The following is a 19,368-nucleotide window of genomic DNA, read 5'->3' as shown; positions in this document are numbered from 1 at the left end:
AGCGTACGTTAGCAAAATGCCTAATAGTTTTGTGCCTGGCACATATTAAGGATTCAAATGACCTGGGGTATTATGAAGAGTATTCTGGGTATTCACTGAATTACTTAATAAGTAGTGAGGGCATATCCTAGCAGGGAGACACATGTGACCAAATATATGTGTGATATGACGTGTGGCACTAATCAGGGTGAGAAAGGGCTAAAGAATGAAGATGGCAGGGCTTCCGAGGAAGGGGTCCCTGGGCAGACGCCCAAAGGCAAGGCTGGAGGAGTACGAGAGCATCTTGGGAAAGCTCCCAAAATGGCCCATGCAAGCTGGCTGAGGCAGGGGCACTCCTGGCTTGCTTGGGGATGGTGAGGTGTAAGGAACAGCTGGACGAGCTGAAGGCAGAGAGATGGGCAGGTGGGGAGGGCTGGGAGGCCAGCCAGAGCGCAGGGCCCAGAGCTTGTGTAAGGTCTTTGAAGTTTTCACAATACTTGGCTGGACTTTGCAGCAAGCACAGAATTATTCAGTTCACAAATCAGAGTCCAAAAGGAGCTGCTGTCATTTTTCTACACCTAACTTTGGTTTCTATCGTCAGGCCAACGTTTCTTATTGGCTGAAAACCGGTCAATTCCAGGTCTTCTCCATCACTTTAGGAACTTTTCCTATCACCTTGGGTTTAGATTCAATGAAATCTGAGAGACAGCTCCTTTCCCCTGCTCTGCAGGGTAGTGGCTGTGTCCGAGACGCTAAGGGACAGCTGTTCACACTGCCAACTGCTCTATGGCCCTGCCCGCTCCTCATCTGCCATCTCTCCAGGCTGAGCCACAGGTCCCGTCTGGCCCCTGTCATGCCCTATTGTGACACTCTGCATCACGCTGTTGCCTTTGCATAACCCCTGGTTAGCAGAGTTGCGTGTTCAGCTCTCACAGCCTTCTACGGGACAGGACTAGAAAAACCACATTTGTTCTTTTATCATGCAGGGGGCTTGGCAGGGCTTCCCAGGCCCTCTGCCTGGTAGCAGCCACTGGCTTTTGTGCTGGGCCATAAAGGGGCAAAGGGGCAGGCGTTCCCTGTGACCCCGCCTTCTGGTTCCTGACAGGTTGGCCCACTCTGTTGTACCCTCAGACTCATCAAAGCTTGTCTCAGTATCTGGAGCCATCCCTCGATAAGGGAGGGAAGTTACCAGCTTCTTGCTTTGGAGAACACTCTCCAAACCTCTCCTTTAGCTTCAGATCCCAGCCCAGCGTGGAGATCTGTGTGGGTGCTGGCTGGCTGAAGGTGTGGGAAGCAACAGCTCTTTCCAGATTTACATCTGGACCAAGGAGGCTCTGGAATTTGGAAGAAGTCGCGGGACTGCCTTTGTCCTCCAGCTGCCCACTGAGGTAACGGGACTCACACCCAGTGACCTGCACAGGGATGGTCACAGGTCAAAAAAGACCCATGCGGACAAAATACTGGCTAATATTTCACAATACTGTATTACCACATTTGTGACTGTTTACACTTTCTAAATGCACTGAGCTAAGGAAAAGAATGAGAACAAGCAAGAAAACTGCCCACAAGTACACCCTTGTGGACTGGTTCGGTCATGGATTGCATCAGTCTCTCAACAGGAGACAGAAGTTATTCATTCAATCAACTATGGAATAGTTAATAAAAAGAATTAATTACTCGGTGGTGCATGCTAGCACTGATGGAGGCTGGGGCAAGAGGATTGCAAGTTTGAGCCCAGCCTAGACAATTGAAAGACTTAGTGAGACACTGAATTTTTTTTTAAAATCAATTAAAAACTAATAAAAATAAAAAGGGGTGGGTTCAGTATGAAGGCCCTGAGTTCAAGTCCCAGTGTTGCCAAAAATATGAATTATAGCGGGTGATTAAGAAGAGACAAAAGGAACTCTACAGAAAACCTCAAGATGGAGGGATCCCTAAGGAAGGACACTTGGGGGTGAGGGTGCCAGGGATCTCCTCTCAGGGCGGGACTTAGGTTCTCGGGAAGAGATGTGCCCCACAGGCCCTTGGAAGGAGGAAGCCAGCTGGGCTGCCCCGGGCCAGAGCTATTCTCGGGTCACGAGGCCATACCTGGTGAACAGAAAGCGATGGCTGGGGATGGCCACGGGAAACCTTCCCAGAAAGCAGTGGGCTGAGGCAGGTAATCAATGGCCCTGCTGCCTGAAGACCCACTGGGAACCGCCCACAGGAACACCCCTGAAACTCCATACAGGTGAGTTTGTCACATGTCCCTTCCCCAGCAGTGGAGTAGGACCCAAAAGAGGGAAATAGAGGCACCCCAGAACTAGAGAGAGAAACCTGCAGTTTCCCCCCAGTGCCCTCTACCGACAACATGTAACCCCATGCCCCTGGCAAAGGATAAATCCAGTTCCACTAGCACAGGACAAAGCAGAAGCTGGAGCTGGGGCAATACATGGGTAACTGGTGCGCAAATGAAATGTCATGTTAACTGTAGTAAGTCGGGGTTACCACAGTCTTTAGGGTTGATTGAACGTTGAGAATGTGGCACTATGGCGGTTGGTAATGATATAATAAAGAGCATGACAGACAAAAATCTCTGCCCTCCTGGACCTCACATTTGGGGTGAGATTGACTGACAACTCTCAAGTAAACAACAAAAAAGACACAGATATGAACGAGTGACACGATGAAAAGAAATGCGAATTATGGTAGAGAAAAAGGGACTCTTTTTTCAGAAATGGAAGATCTCTTTGAGATGGTGGCAAAAATTGTGAATGTTTTCAAAATGGACAAAATAAAAGTGGGGGGATACTGGATCTCTTATACAGTGTGTTCTTTAGACTATTTTCTGCTGATCACTGCCTGTGAGCTATTTTACAACTCTAAATGCAGACAACTGATAGCAATGCAACTGAATGTTTTCCTGTGAAAGTGGAATTGATTTCCCTTCCTTCACTCCTCCATGAAAGAAGCCAGCTCTGCATATATTAAGCAGATTGATTTTAACATTCCTGATGGCTGGTCCTAGTCCTAACCTGAGACTGGGTAATGTATAAAGAAAAGAGGTTTTTAGCTCATGGTTCTGGAGCAGGAAGTTCAAGATCAGGCAGCCATATCTGATGGGGGTCGTGCTGGGTGATAACCTCACAGACAGCATCACATAGTGCAGTGTGTGTGAAAACTGCAGGCATGGACACAGGTGGAGACAGAACATGAGAGCACCAACCCACTCTTGAGATAACTGACTCACTCTTGGGGGAACTGCATCAATCCCTTCCCAAGCACGCAGCCCTAATGACCTATTTACCCTCAAAGGCCAAGAACCTCTCAGCGCTGTTACACTGGGGACCAAATTTCAACAGGAGTTTCAACAGAGGATGGACCAGAGTAGCGTGGCCTTCATACACAGCTGCTCTTAGGGGTCTCCTTGTAACCCTCGTGACATCTCATGGGTTTCCTTGCTAATGAGCTAGGTGAAATCTTTGACATGTGTTCATTATATATTCAGACGAGCCACTGACTTAGCTTAAAAAATAATTATCCTTTGACATATTTAAATTCAGTCCCCCCAAAGACTCCAGTTTGAGAGCTACTCAGCCAACATTCATATCAAGACTGAATAAGCAAAGTGGGTCACCTGTTTCATGATCTGTGTGTTGATAACATGTGCCAAAAACACCTCTGTAAGACAGGATCCAGGGAAAACGGGGTTCCAGCTTAGAGGCTGACATACTTTTATCATGGGTGCAGATTAAATAAAAGTGATATTGATTTTTCTAACATGGATGGCAGTTAAAAGAACATTTTAACATTTTTAAAAGGATTCTAATGCTTAGATATTTTGAGCACAGGGCACAGCTGTGTGCTGAGAATTTTTAAATAGCATAGAAAATTTAGAAATGACCTAGTTTACTCCCTTCATCTTATCAATGAATCATGCCAAGAAAACTTAAGTCACTTGGTTGAGATCATTGTATTTGTCTGTTTTTCATTACTATAACAAAATTTTGAAGGTAGATAAACTTATAAAGAAGAGAGGTTTGAAATGTATCTCACAGCTTTGGAGGCTGAACGTCCAAGATCAGCAGCCCCATTCGTTTGGTGTGTGGTGAAGGCTGAACTCCAGACAGCAGATGTGTGGCGGGAGCAAAGGTAAGAAACCAGAGGTGGACGGGAGTCACATAGTCCCTTCCAAGGGCAGTGCCTCAGAAGTGATCTAAGAACTTCCACTAGAGCTTCCCTCAAAAGGTCCCATGGCCTCTCAGGTCACCACATTGAGGGACACACCTCCAACACATGAACCCTTGGAGGACAAACCACATCCAGGCTGTATTAGTTACCTCCCCATTGCTGGACACAACACCCAGCACCACAATTTAAAGGAGAGGTTTAACTTGGCTCACGGTTTTCAGAGGATTCAGTCCATGGTTTGTTGGCTCCAAGACAGACATGGTAAGGCAGAGGGCATGGCAGAGGAAAGCTGCTGTACCCATGTCAGCCAGGAAGCAGAGAGAGAAGGGAGCAGGCCAGGACAAGAATGCACCCTCCAGGTTATGTCCTAGTGATCCACCTCCTACTAGGCTCCACCTCCTGACTACATCCAGCCATGAATTCATCAAGGGACATTATGGTTTAGATCTACAATGTCCTCCGAATGTCTCGTGTGTTTGGAAGGTGATTGGATCATGGGCAGCTATAGCTGACTTGTTGTTAGGAGGTGGGGTCTGGTTGGAGATGAGTCATGGGCATGGCCCAGCAAGGGGTATTCTTGTGCTTGGCTCCTCCTCTCTTTCTTTGCTTCCTGGCTGACATGAGCAGCTTTCCTCCACCAGGCCCTTCTACCATGCCATCCTGCCTTGGAATCAACCAATCATAGACTGAATTCTCTGAAAACGGAACCTAAATAAACCTATCTGCCTGTGAGTTGGGTGTCCTGTCCAGGATGGGAAAGTGACTAATACAGTGAATTAATCCGTCAACGAGTATAGCGTCCCCATGACCCAGGCAGGTCCGCACACTCCACCTCTGAGTGCAGGACACTGCTAGGGGACATATTAGAGCTAATCCGTAACACAATCCATGACGATTGGCAGCTAATAATGGCCAGCTGAGACATAAGCCAGTTCCTTCCTCTTAGCTCCATAGTCTTCCTATTGCTCCCTGATATCAGAGCCAACCAGAATTTCACAGGTGATTCTCTACAACGCTCAAGAAAGAATCGGGGTGTTGGTGATGGACAGCAGACGTAAAGAAGTTTTGGATTAAGAAATAGTTTCAGTTTCTCATCTGGCTTTACTACCTATCTGTGTTCCTTAGTTTTAGTTTCTTATCAGTGAAGTGTGCATAGATTGTGAAATAACAAACTCCCCCATAAAAGAATTATAAAGAGCCTAACACAAAGTAAATGCTTAATATGCCATAGCCATTACCAAGTGGCACTCCTAACCTTAAAAAAATCCAGATATAGTAAAGTAACCATCTATGTGTCACGAAAACACTTTGGTAGCTGAGGAATACACAGCTGATGGAAGTGACACTTATAATAAATTAGTACTTTTATGTTTACATGAAATTTGCACAAACACTCCCACACAAATGTCAGTTTAAAAACTCCATCTCTGTTGAACGAACAATCCACAAATGCTCCAATCATTTCATCTGGATGCTTAAGAACAGCCCGCCTCTGTCCTTAGACACAATCTGCTTACGTTAAACTCTTTAGAATGAAACATAAACACAGTATTTTTGAAATCACAACCACAGGGCCTGGGTCTGATGCAATTCCAGAGAGGCGAGGCTGCACGAGTGGTGAGCGGGTCAGATGGTGACAGCCCCCAGTTTATCATCAACAGTAAAAAGAAACAGCGTTCCTTCAATACCTCAATTTGAACAAAGGGTCCTCAGATGTGAAGTTTTAAATGTTTTAACAGAAACTGAGGATGATATGCATTTCCCACGGCAACAGAAGCGGAAGTAGAAAAGACCATTATCAGCTCCCTAGCTTACTTGGTGTTAATTTGCTAGGGCTGCCACACAGAATGCACCCAGAACAGGAGAACAGGTGTTTATTGTCTCAGGGCTCTGGAGGCCGGAAGTCCTCCTCAGGGTCAGCAGGCCCCGCTCCCTCCGCGGTTCTTAGGAAGGATGCGTTCCGGGCCTCTCCAGCGCCTGCGATTGCTTGGCTTTGATCTTCACGTGGCTTCTCCTTGTGTGCACTTCTGGTGCGGTGTTCAAATTTCCCCCTTATCTAAGGACATCAAATTGGATGGGGCAACCTCAATGACCTCGTTTCCCAGTAAGGTCGCACTCGCAGGTGCTAGCGGTTACAGCATCTGGAGACTCTTCGGCCCACAGCAGCCACGCCTCCTCCTCCTCCTGACTCGGACACTTTCGTGGCCAGCGGCCCCCGCCATTCATTCAACTGCCATGTGACTGCACGTGTCAGGCTCTGTTCTGGGTACTGACCCCCAAACAAGCCACACTTTGGACGAAACCAGAGATACAATATTATGACAATAAATGCTATTACTGAGCAGGTATTGCTTTTATTTTTTTTGAGACAGGGTCTCACTATGTAGTTCGGGCGGGCCTTGAGCTCACTATGCAGCTCAGGCTGGCCACAGACCTGTGGCAGCCCTCCTGCCTCAGCCTCCGAGTGCTGGAATCACAGGCGTGCGCCCCCACGCCTGGCGGTATCGCTGTTTAATAGGTGCTTTTCTTCTTTTGAGTTGAGTCTCCCTGCGTAGCCCAGGCTGGCCTGGGAGTCGCTGCGATCCTCCGCAGCCTGACTATCCGTCCTTTCATTATTCTCGGAAAAGTGTGCATGAGCAGGCTCGCGAGGGGCCTGGAAGTGCTCGGAGGCCGCGCGGCGCGCAGAGACCCGCGGACTGGGGCGCAGGCACCCGCCTGGCTCTGGGGCGCGGGGAGGGCTGGACGGGGCCGCGGATCCCCGCCCCCTGCCGGCCCCGCCCCTCCTCTCTCCCCGCCCCTTCCCCGCCCCTCCCGGCTCGGCCGAGCTCGCGCCCGCCGCGAGCTCCCCGCAGCCCCGTGCTCATCCGGGTCTCTGCGCGCCTCAGCCAATCGAGGCCGCTCGCAGCCTCGGGGGCGGGGCTCAGCCTTCCCCTGCAGCAGGCCTGTGGCGGCCACGGCAGCCTGCTGGGGCCCGCGCCGGGTCACTGAGGAGAGGGCAGTGGCTGGGAGCCCCGCACCTGGGCGAGGGCCGACACCGTGGGGATGGCGCGGCCGCGGGCTCTCCGGGAGCGGCCGGAGCGCGTGCAGGCGGCCTGGCGTAGTAAACACACTTCAGAAACGTGAGGTGCCGGGGGTCACGTGGGCCGCGCGACGGCCAATGGGCGCGTGGGGGCGGGGCTGGTGCTGACGCGGCGGCGGCGGAGTCACCCGGGCAGCCTCGGGACCGACCCGCCGCGCCCGGTGCCTGCCGCGCTCCGTCCCGCCGCCGACCCCGCCTCGCGCTCCTGTCTCTGCGCTCGCGTCCCAGCGGCGACTCCGGGGGCGGCGAGGTCTCGGGGACGAGCGCCCCTGCTCCGTCGGTGCCCGCGCGGGCCGGGGTGGCGCCGGGAGCCCGGGCCGCGGAGTTATGCGAGTCCCGCGGGCGGGCGAGGGCTCCTGAGGGCGGTGCGCGGACCTCGGCTCGAGCGCCCGCCTCCGGCGCGGCCGGCCCTGCCTCGCCCCTCGCCCCTCGCCTCTCGCCCCTCGCCCCTCGCCTCTCTCCTCTCGCCGCGGCGGCGGCCATGAGCCGGGCCCCGAGCCCCTGACTCGGGCGGCAGGACGTCGCGGCCCGGCATGGCGGTGAACGCCGTGCACTGGTTCCGCAAGGGGCTGCGGCTCCACGACAACCCCGCGCTGAAGGAGTGCATCCGCGGCGCCGACACCATCCGCTGCGTCTACATCCTCGACCCCTGGTTCGCCGGCTCCTCCAACGTGGGCATCAACAGGTGGCGGTGAGTGTGGGCCGCGGGGCGGGGGCCTCACAGCTCCGGGGCGCAGAGCGCCGTGGCTTGCGCGCCAGCTCGGTGTCCTCGGAGCTCGTTCCCCTCTTCGCTTCGGAATTAAACCGCATCCCGGCCCTCAGTGGCCAGATTGACTCTTTGGCCCCTTTGTGGCCTTTGAAGGGATGGTGACTTTAACGTTTACGGTCCTGTGTGTCTCATAATCATAGTATGAAGGAAAATCATTGATTTAGTACAGTGAGTACAAACCCGGTTTCTCCCCCCTTGAGGCTGCTGTAGGAAAAGCCAGGGGGACGGCGTCTGCCGGGCTCTGTGCTCAGCTCTCCCTCTCCGCTCCCCCTTGTGGTTCGCTCGACAAAGTACAGCTTTTTCTTTCTAGGCAAAGTGTGATCAACCTAGGTACCGGCCCTGGAGGAATCCTAGGACTAGCTTTATGGTTTTTTCCTGGGGAAACCGGGAAAGAGGGTTGTTAGCCCCCCTGGTGGAAATGAAAGCGCTTGCTGAGGGATAGATTACTACTGATCGCTTCCTGGATGTCAGGCAGCGATTCCCATGCCAGGGACATAGCAACGGATGCAAGAGTAAGTCCCGTCCTCTTACAGACTTACGTTTCAGGAAGTGAGATATATGTTTAGTATTTTAGGTCGTGACAAATGCTGTGACGAAAAATAAGGCAGAAGAGATACGGAAAACGAGGGTGGGGATGGGACTTGCGGCGTTAAGTGCGATGGCCAAGGTAAAAGTCACAGAGAAGGTGACGCCTGATGCGGACCAGACCAAACCGAAGGAGGTGAAGTCTGGAGGGGAACTTTCTGGCTAAGGGAACCGTAAGGGAAAACGCCCTGCCGCGGAAACCGGGCTTGACCTTTGGAAGGAACAGCAGAGGGAGCCAGTGCGACTGGAGCACCGCGAGCGGAAAGTGGAGGCATGAGGTCAGAGTTCTGATCCGGCCAGACAGCAGAGCTTTATTAGCGATTCAAGATTTGTGCTTTCACTCAGAAGAAGTAGAAGTAATTGCAGGATTATGAACAGAGAAGTGATGTGAGTTGACTTCAGTTTGAAAAAAATGTCTCTGGTTGTGGTTTGAGAACAGAGTGAATTGGGGAGTGGAAGAGGACAAGAAGCAGGAAGACAACCATCACATCGGTCCAGGTGAAAGTGAGAGCGGCTTGGACCACAGTGAGGACGGGAGGCAGTGAGGAGCACTCTGACCCAGGCAGAACACACAGAGTTGGATGTGTGGCAAGAGAGAAAGAAAAGGAGTTAGGGATGATTTCTAAAGTGTTGTTAGGAGCACTTTGCTAAGAAGCTGAAGCCTTTGGGAGGGTGGTTGGCATTCGGTTTTGGAGTTTAAAGTTTGAGATGTTTTCTACACATCTCAGTAAAGACAGTGAACAGGCAGTTGGTTGTATCTGGAGCTCAGGACATGGATCCTGGCTGGGAGTATATCCTGGAGACTTACAGTTTATGGATAATACAAACAGCCATTGATTCATCTATCTGTTTATTGAATGAATATTTATCAAGCAGCCATCACATGACAGACTCTGTTTTAGGTGTAAGGGATTCCTCATAAAATCGCCCCAAATCCCCACCTTGTCTGGACCTGCATTCCAGAGGACCGGTGAGCCTGCATGAGAAGGTTAAGAAAGTGTAAAGCTGGGCCTCGAGGACCTGCCTGTGAAAGTTCAAGGCAAGGCATTGTCTCAAAATAAAAAAATTAAAAGGGCTATAAGGTATAGCTCAGCACTCTCCGTTCAACCTCCAGTATCACCAAAAAAAAGAAAAAGAAAACCATACTTTTTGGGGCGGGCAGAGAATCAAACTCAGGACCTTGCGCTTGCGAGGCAGCTGGCAGAACCACTGAGCTAAATCCCCGGCCCTAGAAAACCATACTTTCAAAGAGACAATTTGAGGCTTGAGCCTTGCATACTCTTAGCATTTCTCACTATAACTAGTTGGAGAGGAGATTCCAGGCTGGAAGATAGATCTTGGATTCCAGGCTAAGGAGTTTGGGCAGTATCTTATCAAGGCACTAAGGAAATTAATAAAGTTGTTTAAATACAAAATTACTGGCTGACAAAAACTAGTAATGGTCTACTGAAGAAAAGCACTGAATTTGGTGTTGTGAATCTTGATCACCCCAAAAAGACTTCCTTCTTTTATGATTTCAGTGAAATAGGTATTGCTGTCTACTCAAAACCACTCCTTTTGTCTCTGTTGTGTTTCAGCTACATGTGCTTCTTCATCATTGTCTTTTTCTTGCTTTTTGTTTGTTTTTTGTACTAAGGATTGAACTCAGGGCTTTTGGTCTGAGCTACATTCCCACCTCTTTATATTTTTAAAGTTTGAGAGAGGCCCTTGCTAAGTTGCCCAGGCAGAACTTGAATTTGTACTTCTGCTTGCCCTCCAAAGTGCCCTACCACACTCAGCATAACCATTCTTTTTTTAGATTGTTTCCAGTCAACATTTAAACAGGTTTAAAATTAAATTCTGTAAAAACAAAACCTATAACAACAGAGAAAATATAGCCTTCACTTTGTTGGCTCCTGTAACTATGTATCTTGGTTACCTTGTAGCTACACTCTTGAACAATGTGTCTACTGCTTGCTGACTTCATTCCCCCACCCACTTCTTAATTTTCTACTTATCCTTGGGCCCCAAACTAATCTCTAACTCCACCCCATCAACTCTACCAAAACTTTTCATCCAAAGGAGACTTTTAAACTTTTCGCTCCTTAACTTTTCCACAGCATCTGATACATTTGACCACACTTTTCTTCTCAAGGGGTTTAGTTACATCACCTTCATGGGTTTGGTTTTCTGCAGAGCTGTTAGGAGTTTTTCAGTTCAACCCTTAAGTGTCCCTTAAATCTGAGATCTCTACCTAGTTTTCACTTTACGTATTTCTAGGCAACTGCATCTCTTCTCATAAAATCAGTTGCCGCAAGTTCCCAAGCCATTGTCTTCAGCCCAGATCTGTCCTGATCCTGGTGTTATCTCCTGTATCTCTCCAGGCTGACTTCCCTCAAGCTCAGCCTGTTCAAAACAAAGTTCATCTTCTCCTGTATCTGTTGCTCAAAAACAAACAAAAAACCCAAACTAACTTTTTGTGTTTTCTATTTTCGTAAACAATGCTATCATTCACCCAGTTGCTCACCTTACAGATTAAATTAATTACATATCCATTTATTCAACAATATTTCAAGCCCTGCGAAATGTCAGTCACTTTGCTAATTTCTGCGGCTTAAGGAATAGTCAACAGATCATTTCTTTTCCCTCGGGGAGTTTACTGTAGGGAGGGATTTATTAGGAAGAAAACAGTTACAGAGATGCACTCTTCTCTCTCCATTGTGTTGTTAGCTGGTGTCACCGATTCTTTTTGGACTGTGTTAGTAGTCTACAATTCATTGTCTCTCTTCTAATTCATTTTCTACACAGCAGCCACAGTGACAACTTAAAATAGAAAACATGATCATATAATTTATGCTTTAAAATTCTTCAATGACATTTTTCCCTCCCTTAGGTTGGAGTTTAAAAAGCCACAGCATGGTTTTAAATCCAGTACAGTCCAGCCCTCTGTTTGTTTTATTTTGTTTTTTCCCCTATTTTGGGTAATTTTTGACAGAAGCATTTGAACTGAGCCTCTGTTTGAGGTGAATCTTAGCGAAGGAAGGAAGGAAAGGAATCCAAGCAGAGGGAAGGAGTTCCAGGGTGGAGGAACAGAAGTGTAAGGACAGGCACAGAACTCATCCTGTGGAGGAGGCTGGCAAAGCGGAATCCTGGGGAAGGGTTTAGTGCTCTTTGTTTGCTGCTTGGTTTCTGCAGTCAGACAGGCTTAAGCAGAAAGAGTTTATTGGAAGGTGGAGCAGAAGAATCCAAGAGAAACTGACTTTGACGTGCATTGAGGCCATGCTCAGAAGAGATCACAGGATCAAGTCTTCTTGCTGTCTCTGAGCTTCACTTTTTCTCCCTTGGGTTCCCAGACTAGCTGTCCTCTGGTGGCAAAATATAGCAGTGACAGTAGCAATTAACACAGTTAAAAACAAAACAACAACAAAAAATACCTCCGCCCCAAAAGTCTGAGCAAAAGCCTGTAGTTTTATATGAGTATTTTACCATTTTGAAAATTAAACTTAAGGCTTTGGTGAATTTGAGAGAGCGTGTCAGTGTAGTAATAAGGATGGAAGTCAGCTTGTAGGGTATTGCCAGAGTGTGAGTGACGGCTGGGGAGGTGGGAGTGGGTGACTCAGGTTGGAATGGGAGGGAGCATTCAGGTGGAGAAGTAAGAAGTGATCTGAAGGCATAGGTCCTGGGTAGGCTGAGGGCTAGAATACTGGGCAGGCCGCCATACTTACAGTCACGACTGAGCATAGTAGATCCCCAGGATGATAAATAGAAAATAAGCTGTAAAGATAAATCGAGTCCTGTGTTTGGGGTTCTTTGAGTACGTAGCGAAGCACTTTTGGGACATCTGACTGTCCTAGGACCTAGGTTGTAATCCCTGCTTTCCTGATAAGCAGTAGGACTGACCTTGAGTAGGTCATTTCTTTTCCATTCATTCAGGGAACATTTAGTGAGGAGCTCACCTGCTAGCACTATACAGGGAAATGGAGTTACAGAAATGAAGGTCAGAGTGGGGATGTGGCATGATGCTGGAGCACATGGTGAGAGTGAGCATGGCCCTGGGTTTGATCCCTAGTAACACACACAAACACACACACACAGTGAAAGTCATGGTTCTGACCTATAAGGAAACTTTCGCACCACTAAAAGATAATTGGATATCATAATTAGGTTACAGAGTGTTAAATAAGACCTCTGTTAGAAATATGCAAAGGCAATCATGGGTGCACAGAGGAGAAACAATCCAGGGAGATGTAAAGGAGGTAAAGGCAGCTCGTGTATGTGAGGAGGGAGATATGTGTGGGTAAGGAGGGAGATATGTGTGGGTGTGGGAGGGATTTGAGAGGGGGCTCGGGAGTGCTTCCTGATGAGGGAGGTTGATGAGTCCATGTCCACACAAAAAGGGGGTCTTAAGACAAACAGTATCAGAAAACAAGAAACCCTTTCCTACTTGACCCCACTGGATCTCCGGTTAGTTATTTTAAAAGGCAATTGTTAAAAACAAAGACAAGAAAACTCCTGTAAGAATGTACATTAATTGGACAGTCTTTGGTATAAGGCTTGATTCTAGGTCTCAGTCTCCTGTTCACTTCTTTATCTGCACTTCTTGGGTGATCCCATCTAGTTCCACGCTTGAATAACTAATTTCCTATAGTTCCTATGGTTCTATTTGGCATTCCAGATTCACACGTGAGTATTTTTTATGTGGATTCAAATGACCATCTTAAGCTTGATTTTTGTCCCCACCTGTCATGGTTCTCTGTATCACAAAAAGTGGCAGCATTCACTTACTTGCTCTGCAGAAACCTAGGAGCCATCCTCCCTTCATTTCTCATTATCCTCAGAATTAGTACCTCGTCTGTCAGCAGTTGTGAGTTTGCCTTCAAGTTAAGTCTCGTCTCCAGATACCACCTGTCTGCTGCTACCATCCTGTCCAGGCCACCAGCATTTCTTGCAGGACTAATGCAGTAGCTTCCTCAGTTACATTCTTGTGCCTGCCTGCCTTGTCTTGTCCACATGGAAGCCAGGGTAATAGTTTAGAAACGTAGAACAGCTCATTCACACGCTCATATTCCACTGGTGGCTTCCAGGGCCTTTCCGTTTGCTTTTCTTCTAATATGGAACATTACTCCCTCAGACTTTAGCATGGCTCATTCTTCTAATGCCCCTTCCTTGGGCAATCTTATGTAAAATAGTTACCCTGCTCCCTCTCTTCTTTTTTCCTCTCTCTTTATATATTTTGTTTTCATGGCATTTGTCAATACCCAAAATTATATAGTTACTGATTTCCTTCCTTATCATCTTGTTCCTTTCATTATATTACATGGGAGGAGTCGATATGTCTCTTTTTTGTTATTGGTTTCTATGACAGTGATTCTCAGTTGATGGTCCAAGCCCTTATGGGTCCCTGAGACTCTTGCGGGTATTTGTGAGGTCAAAAGTATTTTCCTAGTAGTACTGAGGTGCTGTTTGACTTCTCACTGTCGGTTTCTCCCCTGTACACAGTTGAGTTTTCCAGAAACTACACACGTAAGGACATAATTGCTGTGATGGTTGATGTATTGTATCCTAAAGTTTTTTCAGCTTTAATTTCTTACGTGGTAAATATTGATAGATACTACCTGTGAGATGAAGCTCTTTGGGGTCACTCAGTAATTCTTGAGAATAGAAAGCATTTGAGAACAGTGCCTGGCAGGGAAGGTGCTGAGTATGTCCTTGTGAATGGAATCGTAGATGAGTATGGCTCTGCTGATTTTGTTGATGGAGTTTCAAGTTGGCTTTTATGCATGAATTACATCCATAGTCTTGATATTGCCATCATTTTCTTCGCATCTGAAGGTCCTTGAGAAGCAAACTGGAAAACAGAATTACTCTAGTGCATTTTCTTTTTTCTTTTTTTAAAATATTATTTTATTGGTACATTTTAGGTATGTAATATAATGAGATTCATCATTGGAAATTTGCACCTTTACATAATCTCTCTTGGTTCTTATTTTTCCCCCTTCCCCTGCCCTCCCTTCATCTAGTGCCTTTTCTTCGAATCTCAGATAGCTGTCTTCTCACAGCAAACTGATTAGACAAATGCTTTTAGTAATACACCTGTTATTAGGCCTTTTTGGAAGAATTTAATGTAGTCTTCAATGAAACAACTTTCTTCGTACGGTTAAGCCATTTATATACAGCTTAATTAAATTAAGTGATTTCAGTAAGATGGTCAGCTGACATAAGCAGATTTTTGAAGCACAGCTGGTTCTTGGTATGCCTAGAACTTTAACTGGAACAAGAACTGGGCATAATAGAAACCAACAACCTAGCTGGGAAACATGCCTGTAATCCTAGCTACTCCAGAGGCTGAGGGAGGATGATCACAAGTTACAGTCTAGCCTAGGCAGCTTAGTGAGACCCTGGCTCAAAAATTAAGATTTAAGGGCTGGGGATTTAGCTCACTGGTGCCACCACCTGCCTCGCAAGCACAAGGTCTCTGAGTTCGATCTCCAGTACCAAAAAAAAAAAAAAAATTAAGATTTAAAAAGAGTTGAGGATGTAGCTCAGTGGTAGTTTGCTTACCTTACCATGCACAAGACCCCTCTTTCAACCCCCAGTACTAAAAAAAAGGCAAGCACTCGCCTGTTTTCCTTCTGTATTTTTCTCAAACTGAAGTTAGTCGTGGCCACCAGTCAGGATGGCTGCTGTGATTTCCTGATGGCACTAAGCCATTTGGTCAATCATGCTCCTGACAGTGTTACTGTTCATGATGTTAATTGCCAGGGTGCTAGCTCTAGAATCATGTGACTTCTGTGATGGTAATACCAAAATAAGTATTAGTACTCTAAGAGCTATTACTATAGTTTTTAAGTTACCACATTTAAAAACTCATTCTCACATATTTTTATTTCATTTGAATTGCAGTTGGTGCTGTGGTTGGAGGGAAGTCGTGTTGAGATTTGGTCTCCTGGTCTCCTGTGTAGCAGTGTCAGGAGGTGGGCTTTGGGGAGACATTAATGCCTTCTCCTGAGTCAAGATCACTCCTCACAAGAATGCCTTCATCCGGGCTTGGCCTCCCCTCAGTTTGTTTCTGGCCATGCTCCCCAACGCGCACTCGCCCCCTTTCTGCTTCTCTGTCAGGCTTTGACCCGGCAGAGGCTGATGCTGTCCCAGCCTCTTCTCTGTATGAATTACATAGCTTCTGATATTCTGTTACAGCAACAGAAAATGGAGCAATACCTGAACATTAGGGTTACCTAGAAATGAAAGAAAAAAAGAGCATTGAAAAGGAGATTCTATTAACTCTACTTACTTATGCCATTTTTCTCTTATTCTAGCCCCTCAATAGCAGCAACAAAACCAAACTAGATATAAAAGATTTCATTTTTAATTATTTATGTGTATTTATTTACTTATTTATTGTTACCAGGGATCAAAGTCAGGACCTTGCGCTTGCTAGGCAGGCGCTGTGCCACTGAACTACATCCCCAACCCTCATTTTTTTTTTTTTTTTTTTTTTTATGAGGAGGCAGCTTTTATTAGTGATTTCTTAATCAGGAGGGACAGTGATACAGCACAGCCACATATAACCTGCTGTTGGCTCCTTGGCCATTCTTTTAAAATAGCTGGGCCAAAGTTGATGTGATAAAATAAGAGTCAAAGCCTGCGTTTAAAACCAGACACCTGCATCCAGGCAGCGGCCCCCCAGTGCCAGCAGGGAAAGGACCAGGAGCCGCCCCGTGCTCCCCACTGGGGACGCAACAGGAAGCGCCACGCAGTGGGGAAGAAAAGGGGCCGAGTTTCAGACTCACAGAGTGAAAAAGTTCCAGAGCGGTTTCACTACTGTGCGGACATGAATATTTACACTTTTAAACTGTGCCCTTAAAAATGGTCAGCTTTTATGGTGTTTTCATAACCCCTAAAGATTATAATCTCAAGTCTTCAGGTAGAGTTCGGAGATACATAGGTCTGATACACAAAACACAAGTGACCAAAAAGTAAGAACCAAAATATCTCTCAAAGAATATTCTCCAATTCTGTATGTGTGTATATATATATAATTTTATTAATTTTTGGTGGTGATGTAGATTAAACCCAGGGCCTTTGGACAGTATGCAAGTGCTGTACCACTGAGCTGCCCTCTCATTCCCATGTTCAGTGTTCATAATTGAGTGTGGTGGCCCATGCCTGTAATTCCAATACTTCCCAGCCCTCATTTTTATTTAGTTTTGCTATAAGCTAGGAAGAGAAATTGGGACTAAATATATATTTAATTTGAAATAATATTGTGAGAGATAATGAAAATTAGGGAAATGAGTGAAAATATTTAAAAAGGGTATATAGGAAAACAAAAATAAGTGAGAATTTTCACTTACCTAAAAAAATAACTGTGTTAGGTGGGCACAGTGGCATATGTCTGTTGTCCCCATTACTAAGGAGGCTGAGGCAGGAGGATCACTTGAACCCAGGAGTTCAAGGTCAGCCTGGGCAACATAGCAATAGAAAGAGAAAGGTATATATTAAACTTTTTTGTCCTCAGAGTTTTATATCATTAGTGATAAACTTCAAAGAGCCTTTCCCACTTGGAGATGGTATACATTTTACCTATAATGTTTTTAAAGCATTTAGATTTTCATTTATACATAAAAATCTCTGTTCTGTCTGGGTTTTTTATATTGATTAAGCTGTACCTTTTTCTCCAAATGGTGATCATTTTCCCTAAAATGATGCTCACTTATTCCAGTACTATTTATTGATTAATTTCCCTACTGAAATATTATCTTAACTGTTACATTTTTTATCTATTTTGAGGTCTTTTCTCTAGGATTTTCAGTTTTCAAATGTGAATTTTTTCTGATGAGAAATACAATCATTGTAAAGAGTTTAAATGATGTGAAGTGTACTCTAAGAAGTACTGATGGACTGGGGATTTAGCTCAGTGGTTTTGCCGCCTGCCTCGAAAGTGCAAGGTCCCGGGTTCGATCCCTGGTACAAAAAAAAAAAAAAAAAAAGTACTGGCGATGGTTTTAAAATAAGAAAATGTGAATGCATTTATGTGCACGTATTTGTGAGTGTGTGTGCTTGTTATCCATAACTCTAACGCCTGTTAGCTTTCCATTACACCAGCACGCACCTGAGCAGTCGGTGTAGGGAGAAAAGAGGTCCGTTGTCGCTCAGGGTTTGAGAGTGTCAGTCCATGACAGAGCAACCCTGTCTTTTGGATCTGTGGGAGGTCTCACAGCGCAGTGGGGAACATGGGCAGAATGAAGCTGGGAATCTCAAGAGAGAGAGGCGAGCATCCCACGGGCCCCACAGCCAGCACGAGGCTTTGCACTTCTCTGCCCAAGGTGCGACTAATTCTCAAGGTTTTGATAATGGGACCATGTTGGCCCTATACATAAATTTGTCACTTTCTATCACTCTTACATTTTGACCAACGTAAGTAACATAGAATACAGTATTTGTGCCCCATAAAGGTCTGCTAGAATTCAACCATAAGGTCACTTGGGTCAGGGGGCTCTCGAGTGTGCCTGTCCAGTCAGACATTGGACTGCCCACCAGCCAAAACCTTACTGGAAGATGAATTTGGACTCTCATTTTAGTGCTTTTAACTCTGGAACTATCTTTCCTCTTTTTGTCTGGAGGGTTTATTGGGTCAAGAGTCAACATCTGATATATGCAATGTCAGTTTGGAATTTGAAAATTTGGGAAAGGGCTGTGGAGACTGGTTGGTAGGTGATTGGGCCTTGGCTCTGAGCAGTCATTTGAAAGGTAAATATTCACATAGAAAGGTGGTTGTAGAAACAGTGAGCACATGTGCAGAAAGGAGTAAAGAAGAGACAGTTCAGTCCTAAATAAAAACTAGTGCTCAGCCAGAAATAGATGATACCTGAGTATATATAAAGTCAGCTCAAAAGCCAGCATCCTTCGTAATGGATACATTTTAGAAGTTCTGTGAAGTCTGGAACAAGATAAAAATGCTGGCTCTTGTCACTCTTACCATCACTGTGCCAGAGACACAAACTTAATCCAGGATAAGAGGTGTAAAATTACTTCTATTTTTAGGTAACATGATTGTACCCGAAACATCCCGGAGAACTGAAAGGTGTTAGAATAGTAGGAGAGTTCAGTGATGTGGCTGGCTGGATAGTTTCCCTTAGCCTTAGTTGTACAGAACATTGATTTATGTAAGGTCTGTTGTTTTCTTTCCTTTTTTGGTCTTCTTTATACCTACCTGAATTTCTCTTCTATAAACAAATATATTTTTTGCTATATAATATGTATTTTGTTCTTTATACTTGTTAGCTTTCTGTTACTGTAACAAAAACCTGAGGTAATCAGCTTATAAAGAGCAAGGTTTATTTTGGCTCCAGTCTGGGACCAGGCAAAGGTTCAGACCATGACTGAGTGGACCCTTCATTTAGGGTTCTGATGTGGGTGCTGGGTGGCAGTGGTGAGGAATGAGAAGAAGCGATAAAGAGGAAGAAGAGGCAAGGGAGGGGCATTACCCCCTTCAAGGGCTTGCCTGCAGGGACCTGAATTTCTCTCCTGTCAGGATGGGCACTAAGCCTAACACATTGGCCTTTGGGGGTATTCCAGATCCAAACTACAGCAATGTTCTAATGTTTAACCTGTTATTTCATAAAAATATTTCCTTACAGAGTGGATAATACTGTTTTGTGCATTTATTTTTAATGTACATAAATGTTGTATATCTTACTATTTTGCCATAAGCACTGAAGTTTTAAGACCTAGTCATGTTTGTACTTCTAGTTTTCTACTAACAGCTGCAAAGCCCTCTGTGGGACATTCATCCCATGGATTTACC

At 46.1% G+C, this 19,368-nt stretch overlaps 1 protein-coding gene across 4 annotated transcripts in view; it reads left to right on the top strand.

Annotated features, from left to right (window-relative positions):
• Positions 1-7,336: 7,336 nt before the first annotated feature.
• Cry1 (cryptochrome circadian regulator 1) overlaps positions 7,337-19,368 on the top strand; it is a 63,590-nt gene continuing 51,558 nt past the window's right edge. For 2 of the 4 annotated variants that reach the window (XM_004844795.3, XM_004844794.3), the window contains exon 1: positions 7,346-7,919. In XM_004844795.3, the coding sequence (XP_004844852.1) occupies positions 7,762-7,919 (158 nt within the window). In that variant the 5' untranslated portion in view covers positions 7,346-7,761. Of the gene's footprint in view, positions 7,920-19,368 lie in introns of all 4 variants that reach the window. The other 2 variants (XM_021258363.2, XM_021258364.2) reach the window with 2 other exon arrangements.

The sequence above is a fragment of the Heterocephalus glaber genome, unplaced genomic scaffold (assembly GCF_053883595.1).
Source record: "Heterocephalus glaber isolate CG9 unplaced genomic scaffold, H.glaber_assembly_v1.0 deba00001572, whole genome shotgun sequence".
In the NCBI taxonomy this organism is placed as follows: Eukaryota; Metazoa; Chordata; class Mammalia; order Rodentia; family Bathyergidae; genus Heterocephalus; species Heterocephalus glaber.
This window is presented reverse-complemented; position numbering and strand designations above follow the sequence as displayed.